This window comes from Carcharhinus amblyrhynchos, chromosome 7 (assembly GCF_965287045.1).
Source record: "Carcharhinus amblyrhynchos chromosome 7, sCarAmb.v2.hapA, whole genome shotgun sequence".
In the NCBI taxonomy this organism is placed as follows: Eukaryota; Metazoa; Chordata; class Chondrichthyes; order Carcharhiniformes; family Carcharhinidae; genus Carcharhinus; species Carcharhinus amblyrhynchos.
The window spans coordinates 49665671-49690202 of NC_137330.1; the positions used below are offsets into that span (position 1 = coordinate 49665671).

The 24532-nt window shown below is 41.6% G+C and overlaps 1 protein-coding gene across 1 annotated transcript in view; it reads right to left on the bottom strand.

Moving 5' to 3' along the window:
- Nucleotides 1-287: 287 nt before the first annotated feature.
- Nucleotides 288-24532, bottom strand: part of LOC145344928 (microtubule-associated protein RP/EB family member 3-like) — a 70444-nt gene continuing 46199 nt past the window's right edge. Inside the window, exons 5-7 of the mRNA XM_080192259.1 lie at nucleotides 18858-19000; nucleotides 7493-7645; nucleotides 288-1172 (exon numbers count right to left, since the gene is read on the bottom strand). Coding sequence (XP_080048385.1) covers nucleotides 1104-1172; nucleotides 7493-7645; nucleotides 18858-19000 — 365 coding nt within the window. The 3' untranslated portion in view covers nucleotides 288-1103. The remainder of the gene's footprint in view (nucleotides 1173-7492; nucleotides 7646-18857; nucleotides 19001-24532) is intronic.

The following is a 24532-nucleotide window of genomic DNA, read 5'->3' on the forward strand; positions in this document are numbered from 1 at the left end:
TATACAAGTATAATGCGTGTGTGGGACATTGTCCTGTTTATATTGCTAATTAGTCTGCATTTTTCTCAATACATCCAGTAGTTGAGAGTTTGATGTGTATTCAGCATTAATTTTCCAAGAAGTAAATCCAACACAAAGATATAAATATCAAGCAGGTCAGTATAATTTGATAGTAAATTTGTTGCTGAAATGACTATCCAATGACAGTATAGGTATACCAGCTACCCAACTGCTCAATCACCATTGTGATGTCAGAATTCAAACCGATTTCATCTTTCTTCAGCAAGTTCTACTTTATTAACTATATAGAGTTTAATGTTTAGCTAGCAAGATAGAGATTAAATAAAACATTTTCTTCTGTTATTTTTCACACGTTTATTTTAAATAAAACTTCACAGATGCAAGTTTCTTCGCACACTAGTGTCATGGGCACGGTATCAGAGAGGTGGTGCAATACGTGATGTCAAAGGCATATTTTAGTGGTTTCTGATGAAAAGCAGCTGGAACCAAGTTAATTTGATCTTAGTCACATCATAAAAGCATCCCTTATTCCTCGTTTATAGCAAACTATAATAAATAAATCCTCTTAAAAGCACTATTAAACATTACACTCCAGACTTCTTCATTCTGCGAAGTATGATTTTGTGTGTTTAAAAGCCAGCAATTTGCATAAAACTGTAAAGACACCATCTTCTGTTTCATGTCACCATCCACTAAAATCTCCAGGTTCTTTCAGATGTTAGAAAATTACCTGAAGTATATCCAAGCTGTTTCAATTTAAAAAGAAACCCAAACTACATGCTGCATATAACACAAAGGCAATCAACTTGCATCATCATGTATTTCCAATTACTTTCAAACCAAAGTGCAAGTTATTCATTTAAGAAAAATATACAAATTAAATATATTTTATAATACAATCTGCCAGTAATAGTGATGAAGATGACAGCTTTAGCAATCTGTGATACAGAATGCACATAATTGTGATTGTGCAGTGGCTGTACAAACGCAATTCAAAATAATGTTAATAAACAGCCCAGGTGGGGTTCTCAATCACAGAGAGAAGACAGATAGGGAGAGAAATGGGTAACAATTACATAGGCTTAGTATTCATCCTGGTCATCATCTGGGTGATTTATAATGTCATCATCCTCTGGAGGAGCAAACCCTTCCTGCAGAATGAAAACACAAACACAGAGTGTATTGAATTAGCAGTGCTGGATCGATGCAACTGCAGCATACATTTCTATAGCATTTCTAACATGATAAAAGAAGCATATCAAACAGAATTTGACTCAATGATAACATTTTAGAAATTCAGTAAAATTGAGACTGCTGAAAATGCAACTGCTGCCAATGCGATTGCTGTAATTCTTTTAGTATCACTACATCTGAATTATATGCTTTATAAATAGTTAATCACAAGATATCACAGCTGAAGCCATCAGGCATAAGAAATATTCATTGACCAGGAAAATAAACCAAGTCCAAGCAATAATTATATATGCAAATGCTAATTTGGCTTGCCTGGCTCCCAATTAATGCAATACATGAATAACCATGACATGTCAGATATTCCAGGTGACACATCTTCTAACTTTCCTCTAAATTGTGGGTTCTCCTGCATATTTTTTGACAACTGATAAAACTTATTTGGATTCGAAGCATTTTTCATGTTGTCATAGAAATGTGCAGCTAAGGAGGCCATTCAGCCAGTCATGTCTGTGCTGGCTCTTTGAAAGTGTTTAATTTATTGTCATATGTATTGGGATACAGTGAAAAGTATTGTTTCTTGTGTGCTATACAGACAAAAACATACCGTTCATAGAATAGGAGAGAAGGAAAGGAAGGGTGCAGAATATAGTATTACAGTCATAGGTAGGGTGTAGAGAAAGATCAACTTAATATATTAGCAGATCCATCCACTCCTGCTTTTTTGTATACGATCCTGTAAGTTTCTCGTCCTCAAGTACCAACTGTCTTTTAAAATGATTAATGGAATCAGCCTCTATCTTTTCAGGTAGGATGTTCCAACTCCCAAAAATTAACCAATTTGCCATATGAATTAGGTTTCAATAGAATAAGTGAAGACAACCTATAATTTTGAAAAGCTCTTTTAAATCCAGATCTTCTCTGTTCAAAGGAGCACAGTACTAACATTCCCAATTCCTCTTCATAAGTGAAGCTTCTCAGCCTGAGAACATACTGCTAAACTTCCTCTTGTACTGTAGGGCCTTTACATCTTTCCTGAAGTGTGATGCCCAGAATTATTTAAGTTGTGGACAGTGCGGAAGGATGTTGTAGGTTTCAGAGGGACATAGATAAGCTGCAGAGTTGGGCTGAGAGGTGGCAAATGGAATTTAATGCGGAAAAGTGTGAAATGATTCACCTTGAAAGGAGTAACAGGAATACAGAGTACCGGGGTAATGGTAAGATATTGGTAGTGTGGATGAGCAGAGACATTTCGGTGTCCATGTGCATAGATTCCTGAAAGTTGGCACCCAGGTTGAGAGGGTTGTTAAGAAAGCATATGGTGTGTTAGCTTTTATTGGTAGAGGGATTGAGTTTCAGAGCCATGAGCTCATATTGCAGCTGTACAAAACTCTGATGCGGCCACACTTGGAGTATTGCGTACAGTTTTGGTCGCCGCATTATAGGAAGGATGTGGAAGCATTGGAAAGGGTGCAGAGGAGACTTACCAGGATGTTGCCTGGTATAGTGGGAAGGACTTATGGGGAAAGGCTGTTTTTGTTAGAGAGAAGAAGAGGTGACTTAATAGAGGCACATAAGATGGTCAGAAGATTAGATAGGGTGAACAGTAAGAGCCTTTTTGTCGGATGGAGATGGCTAGCACAAGGAACATAGCTTTAAATTGAAGAGTGATAGATGTAGGCCAGATGTCAGAGGTAGGTTCTCTACTCAGAGAGCAGTAAGGGCATGGAATGCCCTGCCTGCAACAGTAGTGGACTCGCCAACATTAAGGGCATTTAATGGTCATTGGATAAACATATGGATGATATTGGAAAACTGTAGGTTAGATGGGCTTTAGATTGGTTTCATAGGTTAGCGCAACATCGAGGGCCGAAGGGCCTGTACTGTGCTGTAATGTTCTATGTTCTATCCACAATACTTACTTGAGACCTGACTAGTAATTTATAAAATTCTAGAACAATCTCTTTGCTTTTAAATTTCATGCCTCTTTATAAACCCAACTAACTCTCTTTTATCCACATGAACAAGACCCTTTCCAGCATTAAGGGTTTGCGCTTTGGGACATTAAGATCTCCTCTGCTCATCCAGACATTTAATTGTTTTTCATTTGTCATATACACTTTCCATATTAATCTCCCTCAAGTGCATCACCTCCCTCTGCCATGCTTCTGCCTTGTGAATTATTCTGTCTATAAAAACAATCATTTGGTAGTACAGAACTTGGATATTGCTGAAAAAGAGATATGCTGTTGAAGTTTTTCATCTTGTGCTTATCAGGAAAGTGTTGCAAGGATATCAGATCTCAAAGAGAACAACAATTTAGAATATATGGGTGGCATAAGTTGTTGTTCTCTTTGAGAGCTGATTTCATTGCAACTCTGTCCTGATACGCACAAGATGAAACACTTCAACAGCATATCTCCTTTTTTTGGACTCTGACTGGTAGAGGCATTGCCATGAAGAATGCACCAGAGAACTGAGGGCTACCATGGTTTCATCTAAATTCAAATCAGGCAGGTCAAAGCATTGCCATGGGGAATAAACCAGGGAATGGTTAGCCCCAATTTTTTAGTTGAAAAAGACAATGCACAGAGACGTTCTCTCTGTTTGCAAAGGACAAGGCTGTGTGTACGAATACATGTAGCTTCTAGCATACACAAATGAACCAAACTGTGGGCCTAATTTATAATCTTAAGTTGGCTGAAAATGTAATTTCTGGAACAATCAGGATCGTTTAATAAACACTGTCCAATTGTTGGATCACATATAATGTTGGACATTATGTTTGAGCCTTGCAAGCACTGGCAGCTTGAATATGGTCATTAAGTTATGTAAGAGATTTGTTACATGCAGCTATGGATTCAAATATAGACGTATCATCTATGTATCAGATACATGCAAAGGTAGGCAGTGTTAGGTCATTCCTTTGAAGACATGTTTCTTGTGAAAACTGACAAAGATGTTTGCCAGAGCTGAGCCTAAAGTAGATCCCATAGCAACATTATTTGCATACATGTGGTGTCATTAAAACTAAATTCAACTGAACGAGTTGCTAAGTTCATAAGTTAAAGGACTCTGACAATGTCGCACACACATCTAGATCACCATGATATAGTGATCTGGTGCAAATATCTATGGTTTCCATGAGCAGTACATTAGTAAGTTAATAATATTGAACAAGCATATGGAGAAGGCATTGCTATTGATATGCAAGCCCTTTATGGTCTTCACAAATGAAAGAATGATTCACCCTGTGTGCGGGAAAGTTTGCTTAGAGCCGGGTGTAGCAACCCATTTGGCCAGTTCATGGTTCAGATAAGATAGAGCTAAAGCGATATCATTTTTCGTGCGCCTTGGGGGGATCCATAAATACTCCCAGTGAGCCATGAGGGTAAATCCTATCATATATACCACCCAACAACTCATTACCCCTGCATAAGTCCAGCAAATGTTTTTGGAGTGTGCAGGGCTGTGTGCTTATGCTTACTGATAGATCCAATGGATATGAATTTCAAGAATGGAATGAATTTTATTGATATAGTCACACTTTTAAGGATGATTATTCCAGTTCCGTTGTCGGGCTTACAGATATGAACGTGTTGGCCTTAAGGTCTCGTAATGCTATCAGGCATTTGCACTACATGTGAAAATCAGCCAAGATGTTGAGCATCTCGCAATTTGTACACTAGATCAGCTAGGTGCACTTTCAAGCACTCAGAATCTTCAATGAACATTGGTTTATGGCAGAGTAGCTGGAAATAGAGGAATTTAAACTCAGCAAAACTCTTCCTGTCTGATGACAGATGAAGTCACGTGCGAAAACAAACTCCTCTTGTGCCTTCATCCTTCATCAAACAGGAAGAGTTTTGCTGAGATCAAATTCCTCTATTTCTTCAAAACTTCCTAAACTGTGATGCCCAACTGGACGCAATACTCCAGTTGAGGCTGAACCAGTTTTTTGCACAAGCTTAATATAACTTTCTTGCTTTTGTAATCTATGCCACCATTGATAAAGCCAAGGATACCATATGTTTTACTGACTGTTCGCTCAGCGTGTCCTGCCACCTTCACTGATTTATGCATATATATACCCACCCCTTTTAGAACTGTAATGTTTATTTTGTATTGCTTCTCTATGTTCTTCCTGACAAAATTAATTCACTTTACACTTCTCTATATCAAGTTTCATCTGCCACTTGTCTGCCAAACCCACCAACTGTTTATGTCCTTTTGAAGTTTACTATCCTCCTCACAGTTCATAATACTTACAAGTTTTGTATAATCTGCAAATTTAGAAATCGTGCCATTTACACCAAGATCCAGGCCATTAATATATATGAGGGAGAGCAGTGGTCCAAACACCAATCCCTGTGGAACTCCAAAATAAATCTTCCCCCAGTCTGAAGAACAAAAGTTAACACCTACTCTGTTTCCTGTCACTTGGCCAATTTCATATTTACGGTGCTACTCTCCCTTTTATTCCAGGAGTTCCAATATGTGAAAAACATGCACCCACCATTGCGCTTTGCTTCCTATCACTGATGTAGTGTAAACATAAAGGGTAGAATGAAGTGGAAGTAAGATTAGGTGGCTGCCAACTGGGCAAATTAAGAAGGCTTATGTTACAACACAACTGAATCACAGCTTTCTACAGTGCAAAAGGAGGCCATTTTGAGCCTGCACCAACAATAATCCCACCCAGTTCCTAATCCCGTAACCCCATGTATTTACCCTCCTGATCCCCCTTACTTTAACGGGCAATTTACCGTGGTCAATTCACCTAACCCACACATCTTTGGATTGTGGGAAGAAGCTGGGGCACCCGGAGGAAACTCACGCAGATACAGGGAGAATGTGCAAGCTCCACAGTGACCCGAGGCAGCAATTGAACACCAGGTCCAAGGCGCTGTGAGGCAGCAGTGCTAACCACTGTGCCACCGTGCTGCCCATGCTGTTACATGAACTCTCATGAGTCTAGTGTCAATTGAATGGCCATTGAGAGTTGAACATGATGTAAAATAAAATTGTACACATTAAAAAGAAGTGTTTAAGATCAGAACTGGATGTTTTTTAAAAAAATAATGTTGTAAATTATGTAAGGGGTTACCCTGAATTGTTAGGAGCGTGTAAAAACAATTAGAGTATAACTTTACAATACATGTTGGAGCTAACTGAGCTGAGGGCACAAATTCATTTCTGGTGCAAAATCAAGTACACGTGAAGGAAATGCCTGAGCCGAGGGCAACAACAAGAAGTTTCAACAAGAAATATAAAGTAGCTTCTCACTAAAATGAGTTGGCCCCAAGCAACCAGCTCTAAATTTGAAAATACATGGGAGTGAGGCAACCTCCGCAACAAAGTTACTGCCCTAAGAAGACAACGCCAAAGTTATTAATCAGCCTGTCATGAAGGTTGGCAAACTACAAGTTTAGGGAAAATGTAGTCTCTGAAATGCTTCTATAGGTCAGAAAAAATTATAAACAGCAAAGGAATAGGCCTTTCTGTCCAACCAGTTCATGCCAATGTTTATGCTCCAATCAACCCTCCTCCCATCTCTCCTTATCTAAATCTATCATTGTAACATTCCATTCTCTTCGCCCCCATGTGTTTGCTGAGCTTACATTTGCTTCAATCATTTCCTGTGGCAGTGAGTTCATATTTTCATCAATCTTTGGAAGAGGTTTCTTCCAAATTCCTTATTGAATTTTTTGGTGACTATCTTATATTATTGATCTCTATTTATGCTCTTCCCCACAAGAAGAAACATTTTGTGGGCTGCCATTCATAATTAGGTAAGTGAAATGGCTTCAAATAACATTTCTGGTTCACCAGAAATAGTTTATGATAAAGTAGCTGCTTTAGGTGATATTAGTAAGAGCAATTAAGACCTTAGAGATCCAAAAGTCAGGTGCATCTGTAGACACTCTTCTAACAAAGTTATCATTCAAAACTCTTTTTTTTGTGAGGCTGAGTATCTTTGGAGGTTACTGCCTGAAACTGGACAATGTTGATTAGGTCAAAGATGATCTTAAGTCAATACCTTTAATAAAATGGAAAGAAAGAATTTGCTTACGAATAACTATAATGAGATCTTACAGTCAATGAGGAGAGAAAAATAAGAAAAATACAATTGAACAAAATGCAAGAGTGAGGAAGAATACTTAGCCCTCAAGCCAAGTTAAACATTTTGCATCGGGGATAATGTACTGTTATTGGTTTTATGATTGTGCTCAATATTGTATTAACATGATCTAAAAGATAACGTAACAGAAAAACACACCTCAGTTGCATACAGAATCTCCACAATTCTCTGAATAGCAGGGTTGTTTTCACTTTCATGTTCTTGGCAGATGAGTTCAATATCCCTTAGTTTGCTGAAGTAAAAGTCTCTCTCCTTCTCAAGTCCATCCACTGTTAATTTCAATTCCATTAACTATTAGAAATTAAAAGGAAAAATGTTAATACGGACATTTTCAAAGATTTATTGATGTTTACAGCACAGAGGAAAGCTATACGCCACATTATCTCAATGCCGGTCAACAAAGATCTGAATGCACTATTCAGGTTTTCCAACATTTGACCCATAATCCTAGAGGTTACGGCAGTGCAAATGAATATCCAAATACATAAGTGCTACAAGAGTTTCTGATTCAATTACCTTTTCAGGCAGTGACGTCCAGATTCTCCCCACCCTCTGGGTGAAAACCCTTCTCTTCAACTTCCCTCTTAGTCTTCTACCTGTTATCTTAAATCTAAGCCTCCTGGTCATTGATTCCTTTATTAATGGAAAAAAAATGCCTTCCTATCCATCCTATCTATGCCCTTCATAATCTTGTACACCACCGTCACATCCCCTTCCAATCTTTACTGTTCCAAGGAAAACAGTCCCAGCCTATCCATTCTTTCCTCATGGCTCAGGCCTTCCAGCCCAAGCAACATCCTGGTAAATCTCCTCTGCGCTCTCTCTGGACAATTCACATCCTTCCTGTGATGTGTTAACCAGAACTGCACACAGTACTCCAGTTGTGGCCTAACAAGTATTTCTTTGCAGAAAATTGACAAATGCCTGTTTCCCCAATATCTTGCTAAGAATATGAGTGCTAAGCCCCAACATATGATACTGAGACTGCTTATAGCCAAAGGTATTAGAAGAAAACTATCAGTTTAAAAAATATGGAGCTATTTTGAGGTATAATCTGTAATCATGCTCATTTTATGAAGCTCTTAATTGATTATCTTCTCTATTTCTTTATCCGCTAAACTTTGCCCCTGAAAAGATGATATGCATTGCAGTGTTGAGCTGGGTATTTCCAAAACTGGTATGGGATGAGTTGTACCATAGTGGTGCACTCTTCAGTCAAGCAGATGATGCAAGAGCTAATGTCCTTCTGGTGCAAGCATCTGCACTCCATGAAGAGCTAGGAGGCTATTCCATATTTTGATTTTTGATGCTGTCATGCTCAGACCTTTTTGTAAGCCAGAATTTGGTCAAGGGGAGCACCAGGATTAAAGTTTATTCATTAGTCACAAGCACGCTTAAATTAACATGACAATGAAGTTACTGTGACAATCCCCCAGTTGTCACACTCTGGCACCTGTTCGGGTGCTGAGAGAGAATTTAGCATAGAAAAGGCACCGAACCAGCATGTCTTTCGGACCATGGGAGGAAACTGGAGCACATGGAGGGAACCCATACAGACACAGGGAAAACACGTAGACTCCGCACTGACAGCAACCCAAGCCGAATTATTGGGATGTTGCTCATCATTCAATTTCATGCCATTCAAGGAGATGTTGAGCTCCCTCTTGGTGTTGGCATTGGGGAGATGGAATATATTTGAGACTGTTTTCTTGCTATCTTACTTAACTTGTAGATGGGTCTTTTTCTGCATGGAGGTCAGTCACCAGTGGAGAGCTCCAGGGATCTGTTCTGGGATCTTTGCTGTTTGTAATTTTCATAAATGACCTGGATGAGGAAGTGGAGGGATGGGTTGGTAAGTTTGCTGACGACACGAAGGTTGGTGGTGTTGTAGATAGTTTGGAGGGATGTCAGAGGTTGCAGCGTGACACAGATAGGATGCAAGGCTAGGCGGAGAAGTGACAGATGGACTTCAACCCAGGTAAATGTGTAGTGGTCCATTTTGGCAGGTCAAATGGGATGAAGGAGTATAATATCAAGGGTAAGACTCTTAACAGTGTAGAGGATCAGAAGGACCTTGGGGTCCGGGTCCACAGGACTCTTAAATCGGCCTCGCAGGTAGAGGATGTAGTTGAGAAGGCGCATGGCGTACTGGCCTTCATCAATCGAGGGACTGAGTTTAGGAGTCGGGAGATAATGTTGCAACTTTTTAAGACCTCGTCAGACCTCTCTTGGAATACAGTGCTCAGTTCTGGTCGCCTCATTACAGGATGTGGAAGCTATTGAAAGGGTGCAGAGGAGATTTACAAGGATGTTGCCTGGATTGGGTGGCATGCCTTATGAGGATAGGTTGAGAGAGCTCGGTCTTTTCTCTTTAGAGAGACGAAGGATGAGAGATGACCTGATAGAAGTGTATAAGATGTTGAGAGGTATAGATCGAGTGGATTCTCAGAGGCTTTTTCCAAGGGCTGGAATGGTTGCTACAAGAGGATATAGGTTTAAGGTGCTGGGGAGTAGGTACAGAGGAGATATCAGGGATAAGTTTTCCACTCAGAGGGTGGTGGGTGAGTGGAATCGACTGCCATCAGTGGTGTTGGAGGCAAATTCGACAGGGTCTTTCAAGAGGCTTCTGGATGAGTACATGGAACTTAATAGAATTGAGGGTTATAGGTAAGCCTAGTAGGTATGGATATCATCGGCACAACTTGTGGGCCGAAGGGCCTGTTGGTGCTGTAGTTTTTCTATGTTCTTACAGTTGTTGGCCAGCTTTGGGCCCTGCATGGCAGATGTAATATAATGTGGATAAATGTGAGGTTATCCACCTTGGTAGCAATAATAGGAAGACAGATTATTACTTAAATGGTGTAAATTGAGAGATAGATACTCAACACGATCTTGGGGTTCTTGTGCATCAGTCGCTAAAAGTGTGCAGGTACAGCAGGCATTAAAGGTGGCAAATGGTATGTTGGCCTTCATAGTGAAAGGATTTGAGTATAGGGATAGAGATGTTTTGCTGCAATTGTATAAGGCATTGGTGAGGCTACATCTGTGTGTAGCTTTGGTGTCCTTATCTGAGGAAGGATGTCCTTACTATAAAGGGAATATAGCAAAGATTTACCAGGCTGATTCCTGGGATGTTAGGTCTGTCATATAAGGAGAGACTAAGTTGGTTAGGATTATATTCAATTGAGTTTGGAAGAGTGAGAGGGGATCTCATAGAAACTTATAAAATTCTAACAGGGTTAGACTGGGTGGATTCAGAAAGAATGTTCCCAATGGTGGGGCAGTCCAGAACAAGGGGTCACAGTCTGAGGTTAAGGGGGTAAAATCTTTTAGAACTGAGATGAGGCAAAATTTGTTCAACCAGAGTTGTGATTGTGTGGAATTCACTACCACAGAATGTAGTTGAGGCCAAAGTGTTGTCTGTTTCCAAAAAGAAATTAGATGTAGCTCTTGAGACTGAAGGGAACAAGGGATATGGGGGTAAAGGGGAATCAGGGTATTGAATTTGATGACCAGCCATGATCAAGATGATTGACGGAGCAGGTTCAAAGGCCGAATGGCCTACCCATGTTTCTAGTTTTTATATGCTTCGCTAAGATAAAGACAGCGGCAATTTTGATGTTATTTTCAAAGTGATTTTCAATAAGTAGGGCAAGGACATAGTTACATTTATTTCACGCTCGCTGAAAGCCAACTTATTTAGCTTTCAAGATTTTCTTCACCTTTGGTTCTATTATAGAATGATAAGGTTTCAGTTAGCTATGGAAAAGAATGAATTTAGATGATCAGTTTCAATGGATTAAGAAAAGATTTATCTCAGGTAAATTGAAGTCAAAGATTTGCAAAATTGTTACAGATCAACTGGCTGCCATTAAGGAGATGGTTCAGGAACAGTGGCAGCATGTATACAAAGTTGGTTGAGTTAATGAAAACAAGAGTAATGACTTACAAGAACAGAAAATGTTGGAAAATCTCAACAAGTCTGACAGCATCTATGGAGAGATAACACATCTCACATTTCAAGCCTGGGTACCTTCTGGTTACAGAAATGGTTTACAATTGGTTTTTCAGACCAAAGGAAGGGATACAATGGAGTTCACCACAAGGCAGTATTAAAACCACTATTTTTCTGGATATATAATAACAAGTCACATATGGGTATAGAGGGCACAATTTCAAAATTTGCAAAGAATAAGTCCTATGAATTGTGAGGAGGATAGTAATAAACCTCAAGAGGCCGTAATCAGCCTGATGGAATGGATATATATGTAGATGACAGATGAAAATTAACACAGAAAAGTATGACGAGGTATATTTTGTTATGAAAAACAAGGAGAGGCAATAAAGCCTAAAGACTATAATTCTCAAGGATTAAAGGAACAATTCTCATAGAATTACAGGAACAAATATCTGGGAGATTTTCTGCACAGATTATTCAACGTGGTAGGGCAGATTGAACAAATGATTAAAAAGACATACGAGATCCAGGGCTTTATAAATAGAGGCAAAATGTACAGACAGCAGTTATGATAAACGTTTTTAAAATACTGGTTTGGCCTCAAATAGTGTATTGTGTCCACACGTTAGGAAGGGTGCAAAGGCATTAGAGAGCGTACAGATTTGAAAGGCTGGCTCCAGGATGAGGAACTTCAGTTACAAGGGTGAATAAAAAGGCTCAGATCATTCTCCTTCAAGCAGAGAAGGTTGAGAGGAGATTTCATAGTTTTTAAATTAATTGAAGGGATGCAGGCTAGTGCAGCATTTATCCCCATCCCAATTGCCCTCATGGAGTAAACAGAGAAGAACTGAACCTATCATTGGGAATGGTCGAGAACTAGAAGGCTAGAAGACATTTACTTATAATCAAAATCAAGAGATCCAAAATTAGTATGAGAAAAAACGTTTTCATATAATGAGTATTTATAAGCTGAAATGTACAGATTGACAACTTTATGCTTACATAAACACAAATAAACTGGTTGGTGTATGTTAATTCCTACTTAAAATCTTTAGAGTATGATCTGCATTATTTGAAATCTATTTGAAGTTTAGACTTTAATCTTTGCATAATGAATATATGCATGATGTGTTACAATTTTATAGTTATTGTTTGCAGTTCTAATTTCAAATAAAATCACACTGAAATTTTAAATGCTAAGGCGATCAGAACTCATAGTTCAGCACGATTTCTGCATTTGCTGCACTTATGACTCAGTCAATTTCTACCAATCATTCTTGGAATGGTATCACTGCAATCTTTGATGGCAGAACATTATGGCTTTAAGTACATTGATAACATGACATGTATACTGTCTGGTATATGGTTTATATAAAATAGCTGCACAAAATAAATGAAGTCCATCAAGTCCTTGGCATCATCTAAGTGAGATGAGCGTGAAGATTAATTATCCAGCGCTCAATAATACTTACGTTAACTGATGGCTGTGACAGTTGCTTTATTTTGATCAATAGGTGGGAACGACTCTGGGCCACTTTAGACATCACATTATAATCCTAGACAAAACCTAATCTGAATCAATTTCTCCTACAATAGCACTTGAAAATCTGTTGCCCAATATTGGACAATTTGTAACAGTAATGTGCTTTTATACTGCTCACTTTAAGTTTTATTTCATTTCACATGAAAAACACAATGATCTTGATTTGGAAATAAAAATAATACTGAGGCTGTCAGCAGAATCTTTCCTATAACAATACCTCACCTTAGACTCAAAACTGAAATACATGGGAGTGTGTGAACTTGTAGTACTTACATAACAGATACCCACTAAAGATTGTTCATGTCAGTGAAAGCAATTTTTTAAAGAAATAATAAATGTCAATTACTGCCTAATAAGCCGTTACTGGAAACTAAGCTTTACAAGTGTGGTGACTCATTGCATCAGATTTGAATTGTCAGTGGAAATTTTCAAGAGTTTTTTTTAGTTATTCCTCGCACTTTTATTTTTCCTATCTTAGCCCGATTTTCTTCTATTTTGCTTGCTGTACACGATTTGGCACTGAATTCACTATTTTGGCTTACATTCCTGGTTCAGGCTCTGTGACTCAGTAAAGATTCTTCAATCTGATTAGGTAAGTCATTAGTGCATGGCCTGCTCACACACAAGTGGCTTGGAGGGCAAGTTCTTGATGTTGATTTTCCCATGTGTCAACTGACCTTGTTGTCCGAGATGGTAGCAGTCATGAATTTGGAAGGTGCTGACTAAGGAGCCTTGATGAATTCCTGCAGTGCATCTTGGAGATGATATACATTGCTGTGGATGCCAGTCAAGAGGGCTGATTTGTCCTGGATTGTGTCAGGCTTTTAAGTCCTGTTGGAGCTGCAGTCATTCCATTACACTCCTGATGTGCCTTGCAGATGGAGGATAGGCTTTGGGGTAGTGAGTTACTCACCACAGGATCCCTAGCCTCTGTCCTGCTCTTCTAGCCACAGAACTTACACGGCTTGTCCAGTTCAGTTTCTGGACATTGGTAACCCCAAGAATGTTGGAAGTGGGTGATTCAACAATTGTAATACCATTGAATGTCAACGGGTGATGATTAGATCCTCTCTTATTGGAGATGGTTACTACCTGGCATTTGTGACACAAATGTTACTCGCCACCTACTTACCCCAAGTCTGGACACTATCTAACTCTTATTGCATTTGAAAATGGACTGTGTTTGAGGAGTGGTGAATGGAGCTGAACATGGTGCATTCATCTGCGAATATCCCTATTTCTAACCATATGATGGAAGGAAGGTCATTGATGAAGATGTTGAAGATGGTTGGGTTAGGACATTGCCCTGAGGAACTCCTGCAGTGATGCCCTGGAGCTGAGATGACTGATCTCCAACCACCACAATCATCTTTCTTTGTGCTAGGTATGACTCCAAACGACAATCCCCTGATTCCCACTGACTCCAATTTTACTCTTGCTCCTTGACGCCACATTCAATAAAATGTAACCTTGATATCAAGGGCAGTCACTTTCATCTCAACTCAAAAGCTCAGCTCTTTTGTCGCTGTTTGAACCACTGTTGGCCCTGACAGAACCCAAACCAAACATAAACAAACGGGTTATTGTTAAGCAAGTGCCTCTTGACTGCATTGTTGCTGACCTCCTCCATCCTTTACTGATGATCAAGAGTTGACTGACGGGGAGATAATTGACCAAGTTGGATTTGTCCTCTTTTGCTGTGGACGGGGCATCCTTGAGCAATTTTCCACATTGCCAATGTTGTTAGTGTACCGGAACAGCTTGGCTATGGAGCATGTCTTCAGTACTATGCCAGTATATTGTCAAAACCCACAGCCTCTGCAGTATCCAGTGCCTTCAGATGCTTTTTGATATCATGAGGAACGAATTAAATTGGCTGAAGACTTACATCTGCCCTGCTGGAGATCTCCAGGGGAGGCTGAGATGGATAATCCAATCAGCACTGCTGACTGAAGATTGCAGCAAATGCCTCAGCCTTATCTTTTGCACTGATGTGCTGGGCTATCCCATCATTGAGGATGGAGTTATTTATGGAGCTCTTCTCCAGAATTGTTTAATTGTCCATGCATTGTTTAATTATTTGGTGGCTGTTATGATTTTGTACAGCAGCATGTCTAAGCAAACAAAAGGAAACATAAATGGTCTTTAAGCCACCAAATCTTTCTAACCAGCTGGCTAGAAAAAGAAGGTGCACGCAAAAATAAATCTAAATGGGACTGAAGCAACTGCATTCAGAGCAGTAATGATGAATGTCCTTTTCAAATGTGATGCTCAAATCAAGGGGAAATTTCTTTTGGGACAATTTATTTCCTACATTAAAAATTGTTATTTACATGAAAAATGCATACTGCTTTTTAAGTTTGCATTTTAGGCAGTGGTAACTAAAATCTATTACCAGATTAAAAATACGTTTGGCAAATAGAAAAATAGAAATTAATTTATATATACTGTTAACTTTGTACAAAAATAGTGCATTCATCCTTACTTCTTTTCTTACATGTACAGAAGGCAGAAATTGCTTCATAGATTTATTTGACTATTTTGGTGTAATAGACCCAGTATTATGGAGGTCATGAGGCTCATTTAATAACTCATACCTCATTTTGCAAGTAGTTAAGAAACCTTTCAGAAGAACGTAAGGGGAGGTGATGGCCTGGTGGTATTAGTGCTAGACTATTCATCTATAAACTCAGCGAACGTTATGGGGACCCAGGTTCAAATCCTGCCATGGCAAGTGTCTGGAATTAAGAATTATCTGGAATTAAGAATCTACTGATAACCATGAACCATTGTCATAGAAATTTACAGCCGAGAAACAGGCCTTTTGGCTCTTCTTGTCTGTGTCGAACCATTTTTTGCCTCGTTCCATTGACCTGCACTTGGACCATATCCCTCCATACCCCTCTCATCCATGAGCCCGTCCAAGGTTTTCTTAAATGTTAAAAGTGACCTTACATTTACCACTTTATCCGGCAGCTCATTCCACACTCCCATCACTCTCTGCGTGAAGAAGCCCCCCCCTAATATTCCCTTTAAACTTTTCTCCTTTCACCCTTAACCCATGCCCTCTGGTTTTTTTCTCCCCTAGCCTCAGTGGAAAAAGCCTGCTTGCATTCACTCTATCTATACCCAAAAAAATCTTATACACCTGTATCAAATCTCCCCTCATTCTTCTACGCTCCAGGGAATAAAGTCCTAACCTATTCAGTCTCTCTCTGTAACTCAGTTTCTCAAGTCCCAGCAACATCCTTGTGAACCTTCTCTGCACTCTTTCAACCTTATTTACATCCTTCCTGTAACTAGGTGACTATACACAATACTCTAAATTCGGTCTCACCAATGCCTTATACAACCGTACCATAACACTCCAACTTTTATGCTCGATCTCCGACTTATAAAGGCCAATGTACCAAAAGCATTCTTTACGACCCTATCCACCTGTGACGTCACTTTTAGGGAATTCCGTACCTGTATTCCCAGATCCCTCTGTTCGACTGCATTCTTCAGAGTCCGACCATTTACCTGTACGTTCTACTTTGGTTTGTCCTTCCAAAGTGCAATACTTCACACTTGTCTGTGTTAAATTCCATTTGCCATTTTCAGCCCATTTCTCTTGTTGGTCCAAATCCCTCTGCAAGCTTTGAAAATCTTCCTCATTGTCCACTACGCCTCCAATCTTTGTATCATCAGCAAATTTGCTGATCCAATTTACCACATTGTCATCTATATCAATGATCTGGATGATAAACAACAATGGACCCAACATCGATCCCTGCGGCACACCACTAGTCACAGACCTCCACTCAGAGAAGCAATCCTCCACAACCACTCTCTGGCTTCTTCCATTGAGCCAGTGTCTAATCCAATTTACTACCTTCCCATATATACCAGTGTCCCGTCCGCTACAATACCCGTGATGGGCGGGATGGGAAAACTCCTCCCACGTCACTGTAATAATTTATGTAAACCCTTCATAGAGTTGAACACCTTGATCAACTCTCCTAATATTCTTCTCTGCTCTATGGAGAACAAAACCTGTTTCTCGAGTCTAACCAGGTCACTGTATAACCCCTCCTCTCTGAACAATTCTAGGAAATCTCTTCTGTACCCTCGCTAAATCTGTCATGCCTCCCAAAGTGTGGAGCTCACTATTGGACACAGTATTCCATGTGGGATCAAAGTAGACTTTTATTGTTGTTTCCCATAACTTCTTTTTGAAAAAAATTATTATTTTCACACATATTAGCACATAGTGAAAAGTATTTTCTTTTGTGCTTTACAGACAACACGTGCCATTGATAGGGAAGGAAAGAACATAGAACATAGAAAAACTACAGCACCAACAGGCCCTTCGGCCCACAAGTTGCGCCGATGATATCCAAACCTACTAGGCTTACCTATAACCCTCAATTCTATTAAGTTCCATGTACTCATCCAGAAGTCTCTTGAAAGACCCTATCGAATTTGTCTCCACCACCACCACCGACGGCAGCTGATTCCACTCACCCACCACCCTCTGAGTGAAAAACATACCCCTGATATCTCCTCTGTACCTACTCCCCAGCACCTTAAACTTGTGTCCTCTCGTAGCAACCATTCCAGCCCTTGGAAAAAGCCTTTGAGAATCCACCCGATCTATATCTCTCAACATCTTACACACTTCTATCAGGTCACTTCTCATCCTTCATCTCTCTAAGGAGAAAAGACCGAGCTCCCTCAACCTATCCTCATAAGGCATGCCACCCAATCCAGGCAACATCCTTGTAAATCTCCTCTGCACCCTTTCAATAGCTTCCACATCCTTCCTGTAATGAGGCAACCAGAACTGAGCACAGTATTCCAAGAGAGGTCTGACTAGGGTCTTATAAAGCTGCAACATTATCTCCCGACTTCTAAACTCAATCAATTGTTGGAAAAATTTGTCAATTGTTGGAAAAACCCATCTGGTTCACTGATTTCCTTTGGGGAAGGAAATCTGCATCTTTACCTGGCCTGGCCTACATGTGACTTCAGAGTCACAGCAATTTAGTTGACTCTCAACTTTCCTCCAAAGGCAACTAGGCATGGGCAATAAATCCTGGCCAGCCTGCGATGCCATCATGGCCCATGAATGAATAAAGAAATAAAATAGTAGGGCATTTGGCCCCTCTGGTGTCCTCCACCATTCAATATGATTATGGCTGAAATAGTTATGATCTTAACTCCAATTCCTGCTTTTCTATAACCTTTGACTCTCTTGTAGATCAAACCTTGAACTCAGCTTTGAATACATTCAATGACCAGAATCCACTGCTTGCTGGCTAGGGAATCCCAAAAATTAGTGACCCACAGAGAAGAAATTCTTCAATTCGGTCTTAAATCCTTATTTTTGACAATGTGCCCCCCAGTTCTAGATTCCTAGATCAGGGAAAGCAATTCTTCCAGCATCTACCCTGATACATGGCTTTGTGAAAAGTACGCAATGTGTTTTTTAAAAATGCACTGGATATTTAGAGAAAAACTTCAACTTTCTCAGAAATGTAACGTGTAACATTTGTTCCCTTTAAAAAATTAAATAAATTAGGAAAGGTTCAGTACTTGTACAGCCAATTGGAAGAACTGGACTGGATGGGTTGAATTCATTCCAAGTACATTCATATCTTGTAAACAAAGCTTTGTTAATAGTTTTCCCTCCAAAAATCTAAAACTTTAATTAGTAAGAGAATATTAATTTGTATCATATTGATAAGAGTTAATTAGACTGTAATTCCCTAAACTGAACTTTGTATGGAGCTCTCACCAAATGAGGAAAGAAGAAACTATAATATGAACCATAATGAACTGTCCAAGATTCTGCTCAAATTTTTACTCCTCTTTTTCAATGTGAAGATGTTGAATATGGAATTTTTGCTCCATTACTCAATTTTCCCTACTTGGGCACTTAATAGGAGGAGCTGAATATTCATATTTTTACTGAGTCTGCAGTCAATGTGCAATTAGTTGTAGCACTCAATTAAGTTTACCTGCTGATTCAGCTCTATTATCTGGGCATCTGCATCACTCGCTCCATTTCTGGCAAAGTGCTGGGCTTTCCTTATACCCATTGAAGATGGTACATTTGGTGTTCTTGTGACCTTTGGCGCTGTTGGAGATGTTCTCTGTGGCACTTAAAGCAGAAATGAATATAGAAACTTTAGAACAATTTCAAACACTGAATGAGTATTTCAGAACTGATTGCTGACCAATATTTTGAAAAGTGAAACATTTTCTTACTGATGAATCTAATCATTTATTCTCTGTATTGGGTGAGAGATGGAATGGGATACAATATACATATATGCTGGAAATTTTCAGGAGACCATTCTTTTTACGAGGACTGACAGGAGTAGGCATTCCAGAAAGTTAACAAGACACGTTATGCAGTATTTATTCAAGGTTATTTAGACCTGTGAGTCTTTTAATCTTACAAGTCAAATTCATATCACACCATGTTCCAGGTAATGACAATCTCCAATAACAGTCCACCCATTCTCCTTTGATATCCATTGCATTACCATTGCTGCATCTCCCAATCAACATTCTTCAGGCCATCACTGACCAGAAGCTTGATCAGCCACATAAATACTGTGGCTACAGAGGTTGAGTATTCTGTGGCACATAACTCAACTTCTGCCCTTTTACAAATCCAGAATTAGCTTTTTAAAAAAATGAAATTTTTATCAACTCTTTAGGCACACCAGCCATTAAGATGAGGGTCTTGGTGCTGAGGAACAGTTTTCATTTCAGGCACCTGGTGAGATTCCAATTGATGCAAGGTATAGGTTGAAATACACTCAATTTGCCTGGATGAATACACGCACAACAACAGTAAAGCAGCTCAATATCATCCATGAAAAAGCAACCTGCTTGATTGGCACTCCATTCACTACCCTAAACATTAATTTCCTTTATGATTGCCACTTAAGGCCCCCTCAGAGTTGAGGCAACCTCCCTCCTGTAATGTTGGAGCTCTGGGCACCTGATGGGTCCATAGCTTACTCACCCACCTGCTGTTAGGATCAAAGGTCCGGGTGCCATGCCTAAGTGCCATCTAAATACATACACCTCACTTCTCCAGCCCAGCTGTCTCCAGAAAACCATTAAAGATGTATGGTAACCAGAAGAGGGCAGCTGCAAGTTCGAAGAAGATGGCAGCATCCTGCTTCCTCATCAGGCCCTGATCAGAGCAGTGTGGACACAGAGATGTATATTCCCGGGAGAGGTCCAGAAAGTACACCTGTCTCACCTCTCCATCCTGGAAGAACATCACAAAGGAGGCCTAGCACCAGCATTCTTCTCACTCTACCATTACCACCAAGCCAATAAATTAACACCGGTTCAATGAAGACTACAGGAGGGCATGCCAGGAGTAATAGCAGACGTAGCTAAAAATGATTTGATTTGTCACATGTATTAGCATACATATGAAAAGTATTGTTTCTTATGTACTGTATGGACAAAGCATACCCTTCGTAGAGAAGGAAACGAGAGAGAGCAGAATGTAACGTTACAGTTATAGCTAGGGTGTAGAGAAAGATCAACTTAATGCAAGGTAGGTCCATTCAAAAATCTGATGATAGCAGGGAAGAACCTTGAGTCAACTGGTATGTGACCTCAGACTTTGGTATTTTTTTCCCAACAGAAAAAGATTGAAGAGAGAATGTCTGGAGTGCATCGGGTCCTTAATTATGCTGGCTGCTTTGCCGAGTCAGCGGGAAGTATAGCAAAGTCAATGGATAGGAGGCTGGTTTGCATGACGGATTGGGCTACATTCACAAACTTTTGCAGTTTTTTGTGGTGTTGGGCAGAGCAGGAGCCATACCAAGCCGTGATACAACAAGAAAGAATGCTTTCTATGGTGCATCTGAAGAAGTTGGTGAGAGTCATAGCTGACATGCCAAATTTCCTTGTTCTTCTGAGAAAGTAGAGGCATTGGTGGGCTTTTTTAACTATAGAGTCGTCAGCTTGTGTATGTGAGCCATTGTGTGTGCGTGATTGCATGCGCGCGCGAGAGGGAGCGAGCGCGCGCGAGGGGGAGAGCGCGCGCGAGGGGGAGAGCGCGCGCGAGGGGGAGAGCGCGCGCGAGGGGGAGAGCGCGCGCGAGGGGGAGAGCGCGCGCGAGGGGGAGAGCGCGCGCGAGGGGGAGAGCGCGCGCGAGGGGGAGAGCGCGCGCGAGGGGGAGAGCGCGCGCGAGGGGGAGAGCGCGCGCGAGGGGGAGAGCGCGCGCGAGGGGGAGAGCGCGCGCGAGGGGGAGAGCGCGCGCGAGGGGGAGAGCGCGCGCGAGGGGGAGAGCGCGCGCGAGGGGGAGAGCGCGCGCGAGGGGGAGAGCGCGCGCGAGGGGGAGAGCGCGCGCGAGAGGGAGAGCGCGCGCGAGAGCGAGCGCGTGCGAGAGAGAGAGCGAGCACGCGCGAGAGAGAGAGCGAGCGCGCGCGAGAGAGAGAGAGCGAGCGCGCGCGAGAGAGAGAGAGAGAGAGCGAGCACGCGAGAGCAACTGTCCGCGCAAGCAATTGAACATAAGAACATAAGAAATAGGAGCAGGAGTAGGCCATCTAGCCCCTCGAGCCTGCCCCGCCATTCAATAAGATCATGGCTGATCTGAAGTGGCTCAGTTCCACTTTCCTGCTTTCTCCCCATAACCCTTAATCCCCTTGCCTACCAAAAACCTATCTACCCGCATCTTGAATATATTTAGCGAGGTAGCCTCCACCCCTTCAACGGGCAGAGAATTCCAGAGATTCACCACCCTTTGAGTGAAGTAGTTCCTCCTCAACTCTGTTCTAAACTGCACCCCCCCTGCTTATCTTAAGGCTGTGCCCTCTAGTCCTGCTGTCCTTTCTGAGCAGGAAGAACCTCTCCACCTCTACCCTATCCATCCCCTTCATCATCTTATACGTCTCAATAAGATCCCCCCTCATCCTTCTAAACTCCAACGAGTACAAGCCCAGTCTATTCAGCCTCTCTCCATAGTTCAACCCACTCAACTCCGTTATCAGCCTAGTGAAACTCCTCTGCATTCCCTCCAAGGCCAAAATATCCTTGTGCAAGTGCGGCGACCAAAACTGCACACAGTACTCCAGCTGCGGCCTCACCAGTGCCCTGTACATTGCAGCAAGACCCCCCTACTTTTATATTCAATCCCCCTCGCTATGAAGGCCAGCATCCCATTTGCCTTCCTGACCACCTGTTGCACCTGTAGGCTGGGTTTTTGCGACTCATACACAAGGACCCCCAGGTCCCTCTGCACCGTAGCATGCTGCAGCTTTTCGCTCTTTAAGTAGTAGTCCTTCCTACTATTATTCCTGCCAAAGTGGACAACCTCACACTTGCCAACATTAAATTCCATTTGCCAGGTCCTCGCCCACTCGCTCAGCCTATCTAGATCCCTCTGCAGACTTTCTACACCCTCCGCACAATTTGCTTTTCCACACATCTTTGTGTCATCAGCAAATTTCGACACCTTACACTCAGCTCCCTCCTCCAGATCATCTATATAAATGGTAAATAGCTGAGGCCCCAGCACCGATCCCTGGGGCACTCCACTAGTCACCAACCGCCAATCCAAATAGCACCCATTGACACCTACTCTCTGCCTCCTATTTGACAGCCAATCCTCTATCCATGCTAACACCTTACCCCCAACTCCATGCCCCCTAACCTTCTGTAACAACCTTTTGTGCGGCAACTTATCAAATGCCTTCTGAAAATCGAGAAACACCACATCCACCAGTTCCCCTCCGTCCACCGCACTAGAGACATCCTCATAGAATTCCAATAAATTCGTCAGACACGACTTCCGCTTAACGAATCCGTGCTGCGTCTGCTCTATCAAACAATTCTTCTCAAGATGCCTCACTATTTCTTCTTTGATGACGGATTCAAGCATTTTTCCTACAACAGACGTTAAACTAACCAGCCTATAATTCCCTGCCTTTTGCCTGCTACCCTTTTTAAACAGCGGCGAAACATTAGCCATTTTCCAATCTTCCGGCACTTCCCCGGAATCCAGCGAGGTTTGGAAAATAATCACTAAGGCATCCACTATCACCTCCGCCATTTCCTTCAGAAACCTGGGATGCATTCCATCCGGTCCTGGGGACTTGTCCACCATCAGTCCCACTAGTCTGTCGAGCACTTCCTCTCTAGTGACAAAGATCTCATTCAGGCCCTCAACTCATACCATCTTTCCATCATTAATACCTGGCAAACTATTCGCGTCCTCCTCCAGGAAGACCGAAGCAAAAAACTTATTCAAGGCCTCAGCCATTTCCTCATCCCCCACCACTAAATCCCCCCTCTCATTCTCTAAGGGTCCAACATTCACCCTAGCCAGCCTCCTCCTCTTTATATATTTATAAAAATTCTTACTATCCTTTTTTATATTTAGCGCTAGTTTAGATTCACAGTCTATCCTTCCTTTCTTTATCAACTTCTTCGTCATTCTTTGTTGATTTTTAAACCTCTCCTAATCCTCTACTCGCCCACTACTTTTAGCCACTCTAAACGCATCAGCTTTTAATTTAATACTCTCCTTTATCTCCTTCGTTATCCACAGCTGATTATCCCTTCTCCTACGATCCTTCTTTACCATCGAAATATACTTCTGCTGAGCACCAAGAAAGGTCTCCTTAAAGATCCTCCACTGTTCCTCAGCAGTCCTACCGACCAATCTGCGCCCCCAATCTACATTTGCCAATTCCTCTCTCATCCTATCGTACTCCCCTCTGTTCAAACAGAGGGCACAGGTCCGGGATCCTACTTTCTCATCCTCCATCTGCATCAAAAACTCCACCATACAATGATCATTCTTCCCAAGAGGATCCCTCACAGCAAGGTCCCTAATTCTACCTGCCTCATTACATAACACCAGATCTAAGATAGCTCGCTCCCTTGTCGGCTCCTGCACACACTGTTCAAGGAAACTATCCCGGCAGCATTCCAAGAACTCTTCCTCAAGCCCACCGCGTCCAACATGGGTCAACCAATCAATACGTAGATTGAAATCCCCCATAATTATCGCCGTTCCATTCCTGCACGCATCATTTATTTGCTTGTTTATAGCCCGCCCCACCTCCAGGTCATTATTTGGGGGCCTATAGACCACACCCACCAGCATCTTCCTCCCCTTGCTGTTCCTTATCTCCACCCACAACGATTCCATGTTCTGCTCTCTGGCGCCTATATCTTCCCTTACTACCACCCTGATACTATCCTTAATCAGCCCCCTCCCCGCTCTTCCTCCCATCTATCCTTCCTAAACACTTGATACCCCTGGACATTCAGCTCCCAGTCCCTGTCACCCTGCAACCACGTTTCCGTAATGGCCACCAGATCATATCCATTTGCGCTGATCTGTGCCACCAGCTCATTCACTTTGTTCCAAATGCTTCGTGCATTCAGATAAAGTGTCTTCATCCCAGCCTATATCTGGACCCTATTTGAAGGAACGCTACCAACCTTACTCATGCTCCCTACTCCCTTTATTATTGGGACATCCTTGACCTCTACCCGTACCTGTACCCTCTCTTTTACCTTAGACACTAATTTCACCTACCCTTGCACCCTGCATCCCCCCCCCCCCCCCCCCAATTAGTTTAAAGCCCTATCTACAGTCCTAGTTACACGATTCGCCAGGACTCTGGTCCCAGCACGGTTCAGACCA